This window comes from Vulpes lagopus, chromosome 4 (assembly GCF_018345385.1).
Source record: "Vulpes lagopus strain Blue_001 chromosome 4, ASM1834538v1, whole genome shotgun sequence".
Taxonomy (NCBI): Eukaryota; Metazoa; Chordata; class Mammalia; order Carnivora; family Canidae; genus Vulpes; species Vulpes lagopus.
The window spans coordinates 86,115,688-86,128,467 of record NC_054827.1 but is presented as its reverse complement, the minus strand read 5'-3'; the positions used below and the strand labels follow the sequence as shown (position 1 = coordinate 86,128,467).

General features: G+C 40.4%; 2 protein-coding genes across 5 annotated transcripts in view; both read left to right on the top strand.

Moving 5' to 3' along the window:
- Positions 1–12,780, top strand: part of RASGRF2 (Ras protein specific guanine nucleotide releasing factor 2) — a 238,392-nt gene that overhangs the window by 129,535 nt on the left and 96,077 nt on the right. For 2 of the 4 annotated variants that reach the window (XM_041752325.1, XM_041752327.1), the window contains exons 16-17: positions 7,319–7,447; positions 10,444–10,533. In XM_041752325.1, the coding sequence (XP_041608259.1) occupies positions 7,319–7,447; positions 10,444–10,533 (219 nt within the window). The remainder of the gene's footprint in view (positions 1–7,318; positions 7,448–10,443; positions 10,534–12,780) is intronic. The other 2 variants (XM_041752326.1, XM_041752328.1) reach the window with 1 other exon arrangement.
- Positions 10,578–11,504, top strand: LOC121489357 (transcription factor BTF3-like). The gene has a single exon (XM_041752329.1). It carries the CDS (start codon positions 10,938–10,940, stop codon positions 11,235–11,237), a length of 300 nt encoding a protein of 99 aa, XP_041608263.1. The 5' UTR covers positions 10,578–10,937; the 3' UTR covers positions 11,238–11,504.

Here is a 12,780-nt window from a genome sequence, read left to right as displayed (position 1 = left end):
ACAGAGTTATCTGAATGGTATTACTAGAAGGTTCTTCGTGGAATTTGGTTAAGGCTGGCTGGGTAAAGAGCCTAATATGAAATTTTGTGTAGAGGTAGGTAGTCGGCATCCTCTTCTGTGAACTTGGGCCTCAGAGCCTTCTTCTTCTCCAGGGTCTGCCTTGAACATCTGTACCTGCTTACAGCCTCCCCTGCTGAGGGTGACCCAGCCTGGAAGCATTAAGATGACTTCTTCAGTTTAGTTACCAAGACAATGCTTCTTCATATTACAACAGAGATGGGAGGAGAAAAATAAAATCTGAGGCGATGTTCATTGTCCATGGCACCCCAAATGATGTTTTTAAAAGATGAATTAGATATGCTTTCCTGATTATATTCATTTTCCCTCACAAGGCCTTCAGATCCTATGAGACTTGGATTTTGTCTCTCTCTTCAACCCCTGTTCCTGTCATGCTCCCTCATCTACTAGGATATAGTCACAGGGATTTCCTTTTTGTGTCTCAGAAACACCTCAATCATTTCTGCCTCAGGATTTTCACGCTTTTCTTCCTCCTTCCTGGATATGCAAGTTCCATAAGATCAGCAACATTGTCTATCTTGTTGGTCTCTGTACTCTCGGTGCCTTGGCCAGTGCCTGGCAGGTAGTGAATTTTTGTTACATGATTGAATCAGGCAAAACATTGAGTTAACTCACCAGCAGTCTTGTGTCCTGTCACCCTACCTTCTGCAGCTTGGTAAAATGTAGGGGTTAGAGGAAGTGACATTTGTTGTGTTTAGTGTTTCTGTGATGAAAATAAAAAAGGTTTCATAGCCAAATTAGCAAACAGCTTTTTTTTCTTTTTCTGTATGATAACTGATTTATTTACTGATAACATTAAAAAATGGGAATCAAAGTGTCCAAAATTCAGTGAAGATCACCCAGATGGAAGCGTAGACTCTTGCTCTTCTACGTGCTTGAAGCTTCTCTGTACTTCCTAACTCAGATAATTTAAAAATAAGCTTCCTGAGTGAAATACTAAATGGAATTTTACCTGGATGGTTGTCATCATGAAAAGTAGCACCCTTTTAAACAAGAAATTTGTTAAATTGACAAGTTAGCAACTAAGGAGGAGGCAAGGAGGAAGATAATTAAAAAGTCATTAGAACAACAAGCTTTAGTAGAATCATAACGGATTCTTCTCAGGAATAATGAGGCAACATGCAAGCTGACAAGTGCATCTGGGGTTCAATCCAACATTAGTGCTTGTGAACCTCTGTGGAGAGAGTGACTTAGGGAAGTTTAACATAGACTTCCCTGCTCCCCAGCCCCCCACCCCCAGGTCATGGTGCTCAGGGAAGGACAGGAATTCCCCAGAATATGGTAAGTTCTGTTCCCTCCTTTAAGTGGATGCAGTAAGGAGAGGAGTCTGGGAGTAAGTCTGAATTCTAGTGTTACTTTGAGTTAGGAGAGCTTTAGGATTAAGCATGTTAGTGTCAGACATTCATGGCTTTGAGGTTGGTCTAAATACATGTTATAGTTCTAGAGGTCCTCAGTCAAGTTGCCTATTGCTCACCATGGCTTGTTACACACAGATGGTGACATTGTTCACCAAGTTCCCTCGTTCTGGTCTCAACTCCGAAGCCCAGAGTGTCGTGATGGTCCAATGTCATGTAAAACCTGTTTGCCCTACTATCTAAGATGGAGGTGTAGTCACTGGTAGGAATCAGTAGTTTTTTTCCTGGATCAAGTTGGACTCAGGGAGACCAAGATAAATAAGAATTAGATTAAGTTCTGCAGGAAGGACACAGACAAAGTCTACTAGATGTTGGACAGACGTGCAGTTATTGTGGTCACAACCAGTGGCACCTGGAGAGCCTGTCATGTGGCAGTGTTGATCATTTATTACCAGTGGCTAGAGGTGGAGAAAACCTATGAATGATGGTGTGGTAGAAATATTAGGTTCTCGGGGCGGGGGGGGGGGGGGGCACCTGGGTGGCCCAGTTGGTTGAGCATCAGACTCTTGGTTTCTTGGGTCAGGTCATGGTCTCTGGGTCATGAGAAAGAGCCCTGTGTGGCAGTCTGCTTCTATCTCTCTCTTCTCCTTTTGAACCTGCTGCCACTCCTCCCTTCAGCCCCCCATTGCTTGCACATGCCCTTTGGCCTGGGCACGATCCTGGAGTCCCGGGATCGAGTCCCACGTTGGGCTCCTGGCATGGAGCCTGCTTCTCCCTTCTCCTGTGTCTCTGCCTCTCTCTCTCTCTATGTCTATCATAAATAAATAAATCTTTAAAAAAAAAAAAGGGAAGAGAGAGAATCTTTTTTTTTTTTTTAAGATTTTATGTATTTATTTAGAGTGCAAACAGGGAGAGGGAGAATTCTAAGCAGACTCCACTGAGCGCATAGTCTGACTCAGAACTCAATCCCACTACCCTGAAATTGTGACCTAAGCCAAAATCAAGAGTTGCATATTTAACTGATGGAGCCTCCTAGGGGCCCCTGTACATTGATTTTATATCTTGCAACTTTTCTGAATTCATGTTTCAGCTCTAACAATTTTTTGGTGGAGTATTTCAAGTTTACTATGCAGAGTATCATGCTGTCTGCAAATAGTGAAAGTCTGGCTTCTTCCTTGCTGATTTGGATGCTTTTTATTTCTTTTTGTTGTCTGATTGCTGAGACTAAGACTTCCAGTACCATGTTAAATAGTAATAGTGGGAGTAGATGTCCCTGTCCTATTCCTAACTGTAGAGGAAAAGCCTTTGTTTTTTTTTCCCATTGAGGCTGTTATTAACTGTGGATCTTGTGTATATGGACTTTATGATGTAAGACCCCTTTTTTAGTGGGGTCTTTGTCTGATTTTGGAATCCAGATAATGCTGGCCTTGTAGAATGAGTTTGGAGGTTATTCCTTCTATTCCTATTTTTTGGAACAGTTTTAGAGGAATAGGTATTAACTCTTTAAATGTCTGGTAGAATTTTTCTGGGAAACCCTCTGGCCCTGGACCTTTGTTTTTTGGGAGATTATTACTGATTCAATTTCTTTACTGCTTATGGGATTGTTCAGGTTTTCTATTTCTTCCCGTTTCAGCTTTGGTAGTTTGTATGATCCTAGGAATTTGTCCATTTCTTCCAGATTGCCCAGTTTGCTGGCATATAATTTTTCATGATATTCTCTTATAATTGTTTGTATTTCTGTGGTGTTGGTTGTGATCTCTCTTCTTTCATTCCTGATTTTATTTATTTGGATTCTTTCTCTTTTTAGGTCTAGCTAGGGGTTTATTAATTTTATTAATTATTTCAAAGAACTAGCTCTTAGTTTCATTAATCGGTTCTCTTGTTTTGTTTTGTTTTGTATCATTTATTTCTGCTTTAATCTTTATTATTTCCCTTCCTCTGCTGGCTTTAGGTTTTATTTGCTGTTCATTTTCTATCTCCTTCAGGGATGAAGTTAGGTTGTGTATTTGAGACTTTTCTTGCTTCTTAAGATAGGCCTATATTGCAATATACTTTCTTCTTAGAACTGCCTTTGCTGTACCTCAGAGGTTTTGGACTGTTGTGTTTTCATTTTCCTTTGCTTTAATGTACTTTTTAATTTCTTTCTAAATTTCTTTTAACCCATTCATTCTTTAGTAGGATGTTATTTTACCTCCATGTATTTATAGTCTTTCCAAATTTTTTCTTGTGGTTGACTTCCAGTTTCATAGTGTTGTGGTCTGAAAATATGCATGGTATGATCTCAATCTTTTTGTATGTGTTAGAGGGCTGATTTTTGACCCAGCATGTGATCTGTTTTCACAGACCCACTATGAGAATGTTCCATATGTACTTGAAAAGAATATATAGTCTGCGGCTTTATGAAATGTTCTGAATATGCCTGTTAAGTCCATCTGGTCAGGTGTATCATTCAAAGCCATTGTTACCTTGTTGGTTTTCTGCTTAGGCAATCTGTTCATTGCTATAAGTAGGGTGTTAAAGTCCCCTACTATTATTGTATTATTATCAGTGAGTTTCTTTGTATTTGTTATTAATTGATTCATATATCTAGCTACTCCCATGTTGGGGGCATAAATATTTACAATTGTTGGATCTTCTTGATGGGCAGACCCCTTAAATATGATATAATGCCCTTCTTCATTTCTTGTTAAAGTCTTTGGTTTAAAATCTAGATTGTCTGATGATATGGCTGCTTCAGCTTTCTTTTGATGATAGATTGTTCTCCAGCCCCTTTATATCTTTATTTCTTTTCCCTTTCTGTAGCTGTTTTCCAATTACTTTCAATGTATTTACTTACCATCTTGTTAAGTGGTAGTTCAAATAGGAACGTGGGCTAAAAATAAAATTAATAAGGAAATCAAGCAATGAAGAAAAATTGTATGAGGCCAAGGGTATGGTGAGTGAACACAACACTTGTGTGGTCTTCTGCACTTCCTAGAGTAGCCCTGGTTTGGATTCTGAAAGTAATCAATTATGTGATTCATAATGAAACCTAAGAATAGACTGGTGTACAGGCACATCTTTTCTTGTACTGGGACTTGACAATAATTTATCCTGTGGATTCCCGTAAAGAAAATGCTGTGAGTAGAAAGTTCAGAATTAACACTGGACACCAGGGAGCTCTGTGGTATTTTTCTGAAGAAGTGAAACAAAGGAATCATAGATTTTTCTTTTATTTTTGCATTGGTAAATGGGCAACATTGGTCATCAATAGGCCTAAGAAAATCTTGGATAAAACACTTCAGCATAAGTCTGACAGATTCAGAATGTGTGTCTGTATGTGTGTGTGTGTGTGTGTCTGTGTGTACACGATGTCTGTAGAAGCCAAGAGTGCTGCTGTGTTAACTCTGTTGTCTGGTCTTGAAAATTCTAATTGGCAAAGAAAAGGGAGACACTGATCTGTCTTTAATTTGAAAGATGTTTGCATGTGCTTTGCATAATGTTAACACTTAAAACAGTTGGCAAACTTGAATAAGAATCCTGTGCCAACAGTTGATACATTTTTGGCTTTTCACTTCAGGAATCAACTCTGTACAACCTCATTGCATAACACCAACTTCATCCGATAGGTCCATACTGAGGCCATAGGTCTCTCTCACTGCTGATCAGTTAGACAGTTTCAGGGCACACCATTTGAAAAATGCTAGTGACCTTTGTCCAGTTTTATTGTCATTGCAATGATAATGCCAGCCTTGCAATATCCTCTGGCAAGAGAACTTCAAATGACATAAAGGAAAAGAAGAGAAATAGGAGCTATCCCTTAAAGTGAGCAAAACAATGAACCTTATAGGGAAAACGAATGCACTTTCTTTTCCACCCAGCTCAGTCCCCAGATCTGTTACAGGCTCACCTATTATTCATTAGTGCCCTCCTTTAATTCCTAGTAGGCAGTCCCCATCTTCTTCCACCCTGGATTCTCCTAAGAAGTGCACATATCAACCCAGCTCACATCCGTTTTCCACCCCACAGTAGGATCTCCACAAAAGTCCACCCAGTGGCAGGCAAGAAAGGGAAGGTACAGGATTGCTCCCTGTATCTGAGGTTCTCACCCACCCGTGTGCACTCGGGTCACGGCTGTGCAACCCAGCCTAAATGTTGCTGCCTAGCCTACATCCCCGGTGTCTGTTTCTGTGTTCTTAGCTTGAAAATTGCCTGCCTGTGGGCTGAAAGTGCTCCCAATTTTAGCATTTGTTTTGAGCCCACATCTGCCTACTAGTCCTGAAAGCAAAGCTGTTTGCATGGAACTTGATTGAAAGTGAACATGCCAGAAGGAAATGCTTCTTCTCCCCTCACCCTGCTGGCATGGTTTCTTCTCTCTGTAGCTGCCTTTTGCTTACAGTGTTATTCTTTGCTTTCCTGTCCTTTCAGGGGCTGTTCGGGGGCCTGACCAGCTCTCTCACTGGGAAATTTTCTGGGTTCAGTATAATTGCTGACTAAATGACTTTTTCATCTGCCTCGGAGGAGTGAATGGTTGAATCAGCCGAAGGACATGTATTTGATATTCTGGTCGCTCTTGCAGAGCAGATGCCTTCCATTACTGAATTTTGAGAGAGTTATTTAGAAAATAATAAAACTAACAGCTAAGCATGGATTTTTTTGTCTGTATCCTGCATCACTGCCAGCTTTACTGTAATTATGTCATTCAGGGAAAGAGCCGAGCCATTTCCCTTCCTTGGCCCCTTTGTATTTCAAAAGAGCTGAATTGTGGCCCTATTTCCAAGGAAGCAGATCACATGCAAGAAGTCATTAGGGATTTTGAAAGGGTTTATTGGGGGAAAATCTTGAATGGAATGGCAAAGGGAGCTTAGCTGAGAGCAGTCCCACGGACAGGGATAATGTGAAGTTAACAGAGGTGACACAGCTGTTATTGGTTAATGAAAAACCCAAGGAAAAAGAAATACAAGAGTTGCTGGAAATTTATTAATTTTTTGTAGTGCTTTTCTGTGAAAGAACATGCACAGAGTTGCAGTTTTACCTAGTTAATAAGCCAGTAGGAGTGGTACAGAAACATCACCAGTAATAGCCTAATGTGACCCAGGAATGATGTGTCTTTTATTCATGGGATCTTAGTTGCAGTGAAAAGGCTCAAATGATTTTAAACTTCCCCAATAGTTCATTCTAAAAATTTCCACTTGCCTCCTGCTGATCTGTACTTTTAGAACAGGGCTATCCAGTAGAACTTTCTGGGAGGATGGAAATGCTGTAAATCTCTGCCATCCTGTACTGTAGCCACTAGCCACATTAGGCACTAAGCATTTGAAATACGGTTAGTGCAAAAAAGGAACTGAAATAGTAATTTAACTTTAGTTCATTTTAATTTAAATTTACCTAGTTCATCTTTGGCTAATGCTACCATTTTGGAGAGGGCAGCTCTAGATCCTTAGGAGTTCCCAGAGCTTGCTGGAGGGCCACAGTGGTAGAGATTCTAACTCTAACTGGCTTAAGAGGGTAACCAAAGCAAAGAATTAGTGAAGTCCTAACTCTGACCCCAGTCTGATTTACAATCTGCAAATATCCCTCTTCCCCCACTCTTCTGGAGGGTAGGGAAGCCACAGCATATCCCCTGATCTTTTTGACACCTGTTGTGTTGGGCAGAGAGGACTGGGTAGGGTTAGCCAGGCTCAGTAGGGTCAGTAAGATAGCAATAAAGAAGACACTGCACTGAGATTTAGTGACATTAGCACTCTGCTAGGAGGAATGACTTGATTTCATATTAAAGCCCTTTAAAAATCTTGGCTATTCTGAAAGGCAGTTATCCATAGCAAACCTTCGTGTTTCTGTGCATGAGACTGACAAGAATGTCTTGAATTCACAGCCTGGTTGTTAAAATGCCCAATGTTTCCAAGCAGCTGTCCTTGAGTCTGCCCCTGTGGACCGAGCTGGAATGGAAGGTTCCCCGGCGGTGGACAGCACAGACCTTTCACCTTGCCGATCACCCTCCACACCTCAGCATCTCCGCTATCGCCAGCCTGTAGGTAAGTAAGCTCAGTAGGAAACGCGGAAATATAAAAGCAAAAGGTAGTTTCTAGCTTCTGAACCTTTCTTTTACCTGTGTCGCTCCCAAAATATTTTGTGATCTTGGTTATAAAAATCAGTTGGAAGGAAACAATGTTGCTGTCAAGTAGTGGGGAGATAAAGGATTTGAGGATATGCCATTGCTGTAACTAATGCTGATTTGACCCCATCATTGTACTGCACTGCCCGTGGAGTAACATGAATCGAGAGGCTTGTCCTTAGAGGATGGCTTCTTGAAGAATCTCAACGCTGCTTCTGTCAAAATGTTCTCAGACTGATACCTTGCCGTGAATCCTAATGTAGTTTCTATATAAAATAGACTCATTTGAGACACCACAATTTTGGAGGGACCTTATTAAGAACAGTATTCCACCTAAAATCGGGTCCAGTTGGATGAATTCCTAGTAGTGCATTTGCTGGGCTGTAGCGTAGTTCTAGTGCTGATTTTTCAAGGAAGCTCTATATTGTTTTCCAGTTTGCATTCCGTCCAGCAGTATAAGAGGCTTCCCCTTTGTCTGCATCCTCACCAACATAGGATTTCAATCATATGTGGAATTTAAGAAACAAAACAGATGAACATAGGGGAAGAGAAGGAAAAATAAAATAAGATAAAAACAGAGAAGGAGGCAAACCATAAGAGACTCAACTCTAGGAAGCAAACTGAGGGGTGTGGGAAGGGAAGTGGATGGGGGATGGGGTAAGTGGGTGATGGGCATTACTGAGGGCACCCGATGGAATGGGCACTGGGTGTGGAATGCAACTGATGAATCACTGGATTCTACCCCTGAAACTAATAATATACTATGTTAACTAAATAGAATTTAAATAAAAATTTTAAAATAAAATAAGGTCCAGTTGCATGGGACCCCAGTTATCATTATTGTTCATGTGGCAGGAACTGGTATATTTTCTATAGTTATGAAAATTATAAAGCATTACCCATACTTTGTTTTAGAACATACCAAATGTCCTCTAATTGGAGGAAAACCCGTCAGACCAAAAGGTAGAAATCTTTGATTTCCCCATTGTTCAAATAAAAAAAATATCCAAATAACAGTTGTTTTTTGAAACATTTTTACAGTGGTTTGCCATTAGGTATGCATTCAGATAATGTTATAATGTTTTCCTCTTCTAGGATTACAAACTTTAAACACTTTTTAAACCTTAGAAATATCTGCCTGTGTCTCTGCCTCTCTCTCTCTCTCTGTGTCTCTAATGACTAAATGAATAAAATCTTAAAAAAAAAAAAAGAAGAAGACGACGACGATGACGACTCACCCAGATGGCTATCAGTCTTGGGGGAGTGGAGCCATTTCAGGCTCCTGATCAGTCATGGGTCACCCTGACATTTGAGTGGCTCTGGTAAATACAAATGGCAAGCAGGACTGGCCCTGGCTTGTTACGGGTCCACTAGGGAGCTTAGCCAAATCTCTTTACTACTCTTAGAGCTTTGATCAGTCCAGGCCTTGGCAACTTCCTTGACCGTCGCCACATAAGTTCATGGTAACCTGGAAGAGTCTGGGGCCAAAATCCAGGGAAACAAAACTCTACCAACATAAGAAACAAATACTATTCACTTGGTGGCTATTATCAGGGCTCTGTCTTATAGTCTTTTTTCACATATTTATATTCATATATGAAAACTTTATATAAGCATTATTTGGAAATCCTCATCCTGTTTGTGAATTAAATTAAGTCCTTTGTTTCTTCTCTGATGTGACTAAATCCCAGAGACATGTGAACATGGGAAGGAAGCTGAAATCTGTGAGAAAATGGAGGATCCAAATGGGGACGGTGTCACACATTTCCTTGCCGTTTAGCTGAAAATTTGCCCGTTCATCTGTCTACTTGCCACCTTGTTCCACAAATATTTAATTGCTGCTGCTAAAGGAGAGGGTGGAGCCGTTCTCTGCTTTCTACTTGGGCGTATTAAGTAGCTCTTTGCTTCGCCTCATATTTACTCATTTTAAGTGTGACTGTATCACTTTAGGGGCAAACTAATGAAAACCCTGCAGGTCAGAACCACAGTGAATTATTTTCGCTAAAAGCCTGAGTGAGGAAAAACAGTGAGATTGGCATCCGCATTATCAGACACTGTATGTAAGGTATCTGAAAAGGGAAGGGGCTGCACAAGGGTGCTCAGAGCATCCTTTTGATTTTAGAATGCATCCTCATTTTAAAGGTGATTTGGGAAGAAAATTCTATCCGTAGTATAATGTGGGGAATTTTTTTGATGCAGGAAATTTTAAGAACTATTTTTTTTGTATTGAGATATAATTCACATACCATAATGTTTGCCTTTATCAACCATACAATTCAGTGGCTTTTATAGAGTCACAAGACTGGGCGGTCATCACCACTGTCTCACAGAGCATTTTTATTACCCTGAAAGAAACCCTGTACCCATTAGCAGTCATTCTCCTTTCTCCTCTCCCTCTGACCTCTGGCAACCACTAATCTACTTTCTGTGGTTTTACCTATTGCAGACGTTTCATATACATGGAATCATACAATGCATGACTTTTTGTGATTAACTCCTTTCCCTTAGCATAATGTTTTCAAGGATCATTCATGGTGTAGTACGTATCAGTGCTTCATTCCTTTTGGTAGCTAAATAATATTCCCTTGTATCAATATACCACGTTTGGTTTACCCATTCAGTGGTTGTTGGACATTTAGGTGTTTGTACTCTTTGGCTATTGTGAAGAATGCTGCTAGGGATATTCACACAAGAACTACGTATTGGTTTTTGTGTGGATATGTTCTTGGTTCCGCTGGGTATATACCTAGAGTAGAATTACTGATGTAAAATCTTTTTTTTTTTTTCTACTAACAAGGACAATACAGGGCATTGGGCCCAATCCTTCATCCAGTGCAGGAATGAAAATAAGAGTTTTCATTACAGAATATTACCCATCTGCTTCACCATGCTATTTCCATTCTTTTAAATAACCAGGACAGACGGCTGACAACTCCCACTGCTCTGTTTCGCCTGCTTCTGCTTTTGCAATTGCTACGGCGGCTGCAGGACATGGAAGTCCACCAGGTGAGTAGGGGTGAGCAGCTACGTAGAGTAACTTATCCTGAATCAGTGTTCCTGCCTGCCAGTGTGTTGGTTAGCGTTGGGCAGCTCCTTAAGAATGCCTGGTCCCGGCGTCCCCGCGTGTGTGCACCTGGTCTGGGCTGGTCCACCTGAGACCCCCTGAGCACCAACCCTGTTCCCCCCACGCGGTCCCATTTCCGCTCCCACAAGAGGAAAGAAACCATCATGAGCCAGGAGACACTCGCCAAACTGCAAGCACAAGTGCACACTGATGGGAGAGGAGCTGCTCGTTGAGAGAAGGTGGTTCATAGAACAGCTACAGCAGATGATAAAAAAAAAACAAAAAACTTCAGTTCTCCTTAAAGAAGGTAGGGGTAAGCAATATCTCTGGTTTTGAAGAAGTGAATATGTTCACAAACCAAGGAACAGTGATCCACTTTAACAACCCTGAAGTTCAGGCATCGCTGGCGGTGAGCACTTTCACCATCACAGGCCATGCGGAGACAAAGCAGCCGACAGATACGCTACCCAGTATGTTGAACCAGCTTGGTGCAGACAGTCTGACTAGTTTAAGAAGATTGGCTGAAGCTCTGCCCAAACAGTCTGTGGATGGAAAAGCACCACTTGCTACCGGAGAGGGTGATGATGATGAAGTTTCAGATCTTGTGGAGCATTTTGATGAAGCTTCCAAGAATGAAGCAAACTGAATTGAGTCAACTTCTGAAGAAGATAAAACTTGAGGAAATGATTGGGAGCTGCTATTTTATATTATGACTGCTTTTTAAAATTTTGTTCATGGATCTGATAAAATCTAGATCTCTAATATTTTTAAGCCCAAGCCTCTTGGACACTGCAGCTCTTCTCAGTTTTTGCTTATACACAATTCATTCTTTGCAGCTAATTAAGCTGAAGAAGCCTGGGAATAAAGTTTGAAACAAGGTTAATAAAGTTCTTTGCCTAGGAAAAAAAAAAAAGAATGCCTATTCCCAGCTCCTATTTTAAGCCAGTGTGTCTTTTAGTGATGTATTATTTATTTACTTATTTTTAGTTTTTTTTTTATTTGAGTATAGTTGACACACAACGATACACTGGCTTCAGGCGTACAACCCAGTGATTCAACATCCCCATACTTTATGCTATGCTCACCACAAGTGTAGCTACCATGTATTGACTGTATTCCCTCTGCTGTGCCTTTTATTCCCACGGCTTACTCAGTTTTTAGCCAGAAGCCTCTTTCTCCCCACTCCCCTTCATCCACAGACTGTCTTTTAAGTAAGCGCCTTCAGGTAAGTCCTACACAGGTGTTGTGTGGATGATACTTTTAAGAACTTCTGTATCACGGAAGGATGTGTTATTTCTTCCATGTTGTTTTATGGAGTTCTCTAACCTTTCTAGCCAGATTACAAAAGGAACAAATATTTCCTTTTTAATTGACTACAATGATAAAAGCATATGCAAGGCAGGAGGGAAGGAGGACGGAAGGACTGTTGCTTGAGCTGACTTATAATCACTTCCAGTAGCTCCACAATGCTTACTGAATTGCTCCTGGGTAATTTTCCAGGTAATGAAGAAGAACTTAAAATATTCTAATAATTGGAAGTCATAATTCATTATCCCTGTCTTCTTCTCTCACGTGCAAGAAGGACTTTTAAAACAAATCTGTATGTGGTTTAAATGACCTTGGTGCTGTCAGTGTCTTCACCTAAACCTACCCAATGGGTTCTGATCATCATGCTTTGTAGAACCATGAATGAGTGTGTATTTTGTTAATTAACCATTGTTCACCCACCACAAAAAAACTCCAATGCCAAAGTCTATGAACTTGTATTCAACAATAGTAGCTGGTAGGTACTATCTGTGTGAATTCTTCCTAAACTGAAGTAAGAACAGAGAGATGTTCTATACTGAACATGAACTACCATAGTAATTACATATATAATTATATTCCATTATATATGTGTGTGTGTGTGTGTGTGTGTATATATATATATATATATATATCTCAACTGAATGGAAATCTTTGCAGACTCACGTCATTCTACTCCACTATTTTGCCACAAATGCTGCATTGGATGTGGTTGGAAAGCTGGTTTTTTTTTTTGTCTAATTATTCTCAAAACCTTCCCCCCAAATGCCCATCAATATAACACAAAACAGCCTGTTATGGTAATAGTATTGATGTCTTGTCAATCCAATTGACTTCTGTTGTTGCCTCCATTCTACAAAAATGAACATTTCTTTGGTGAAATA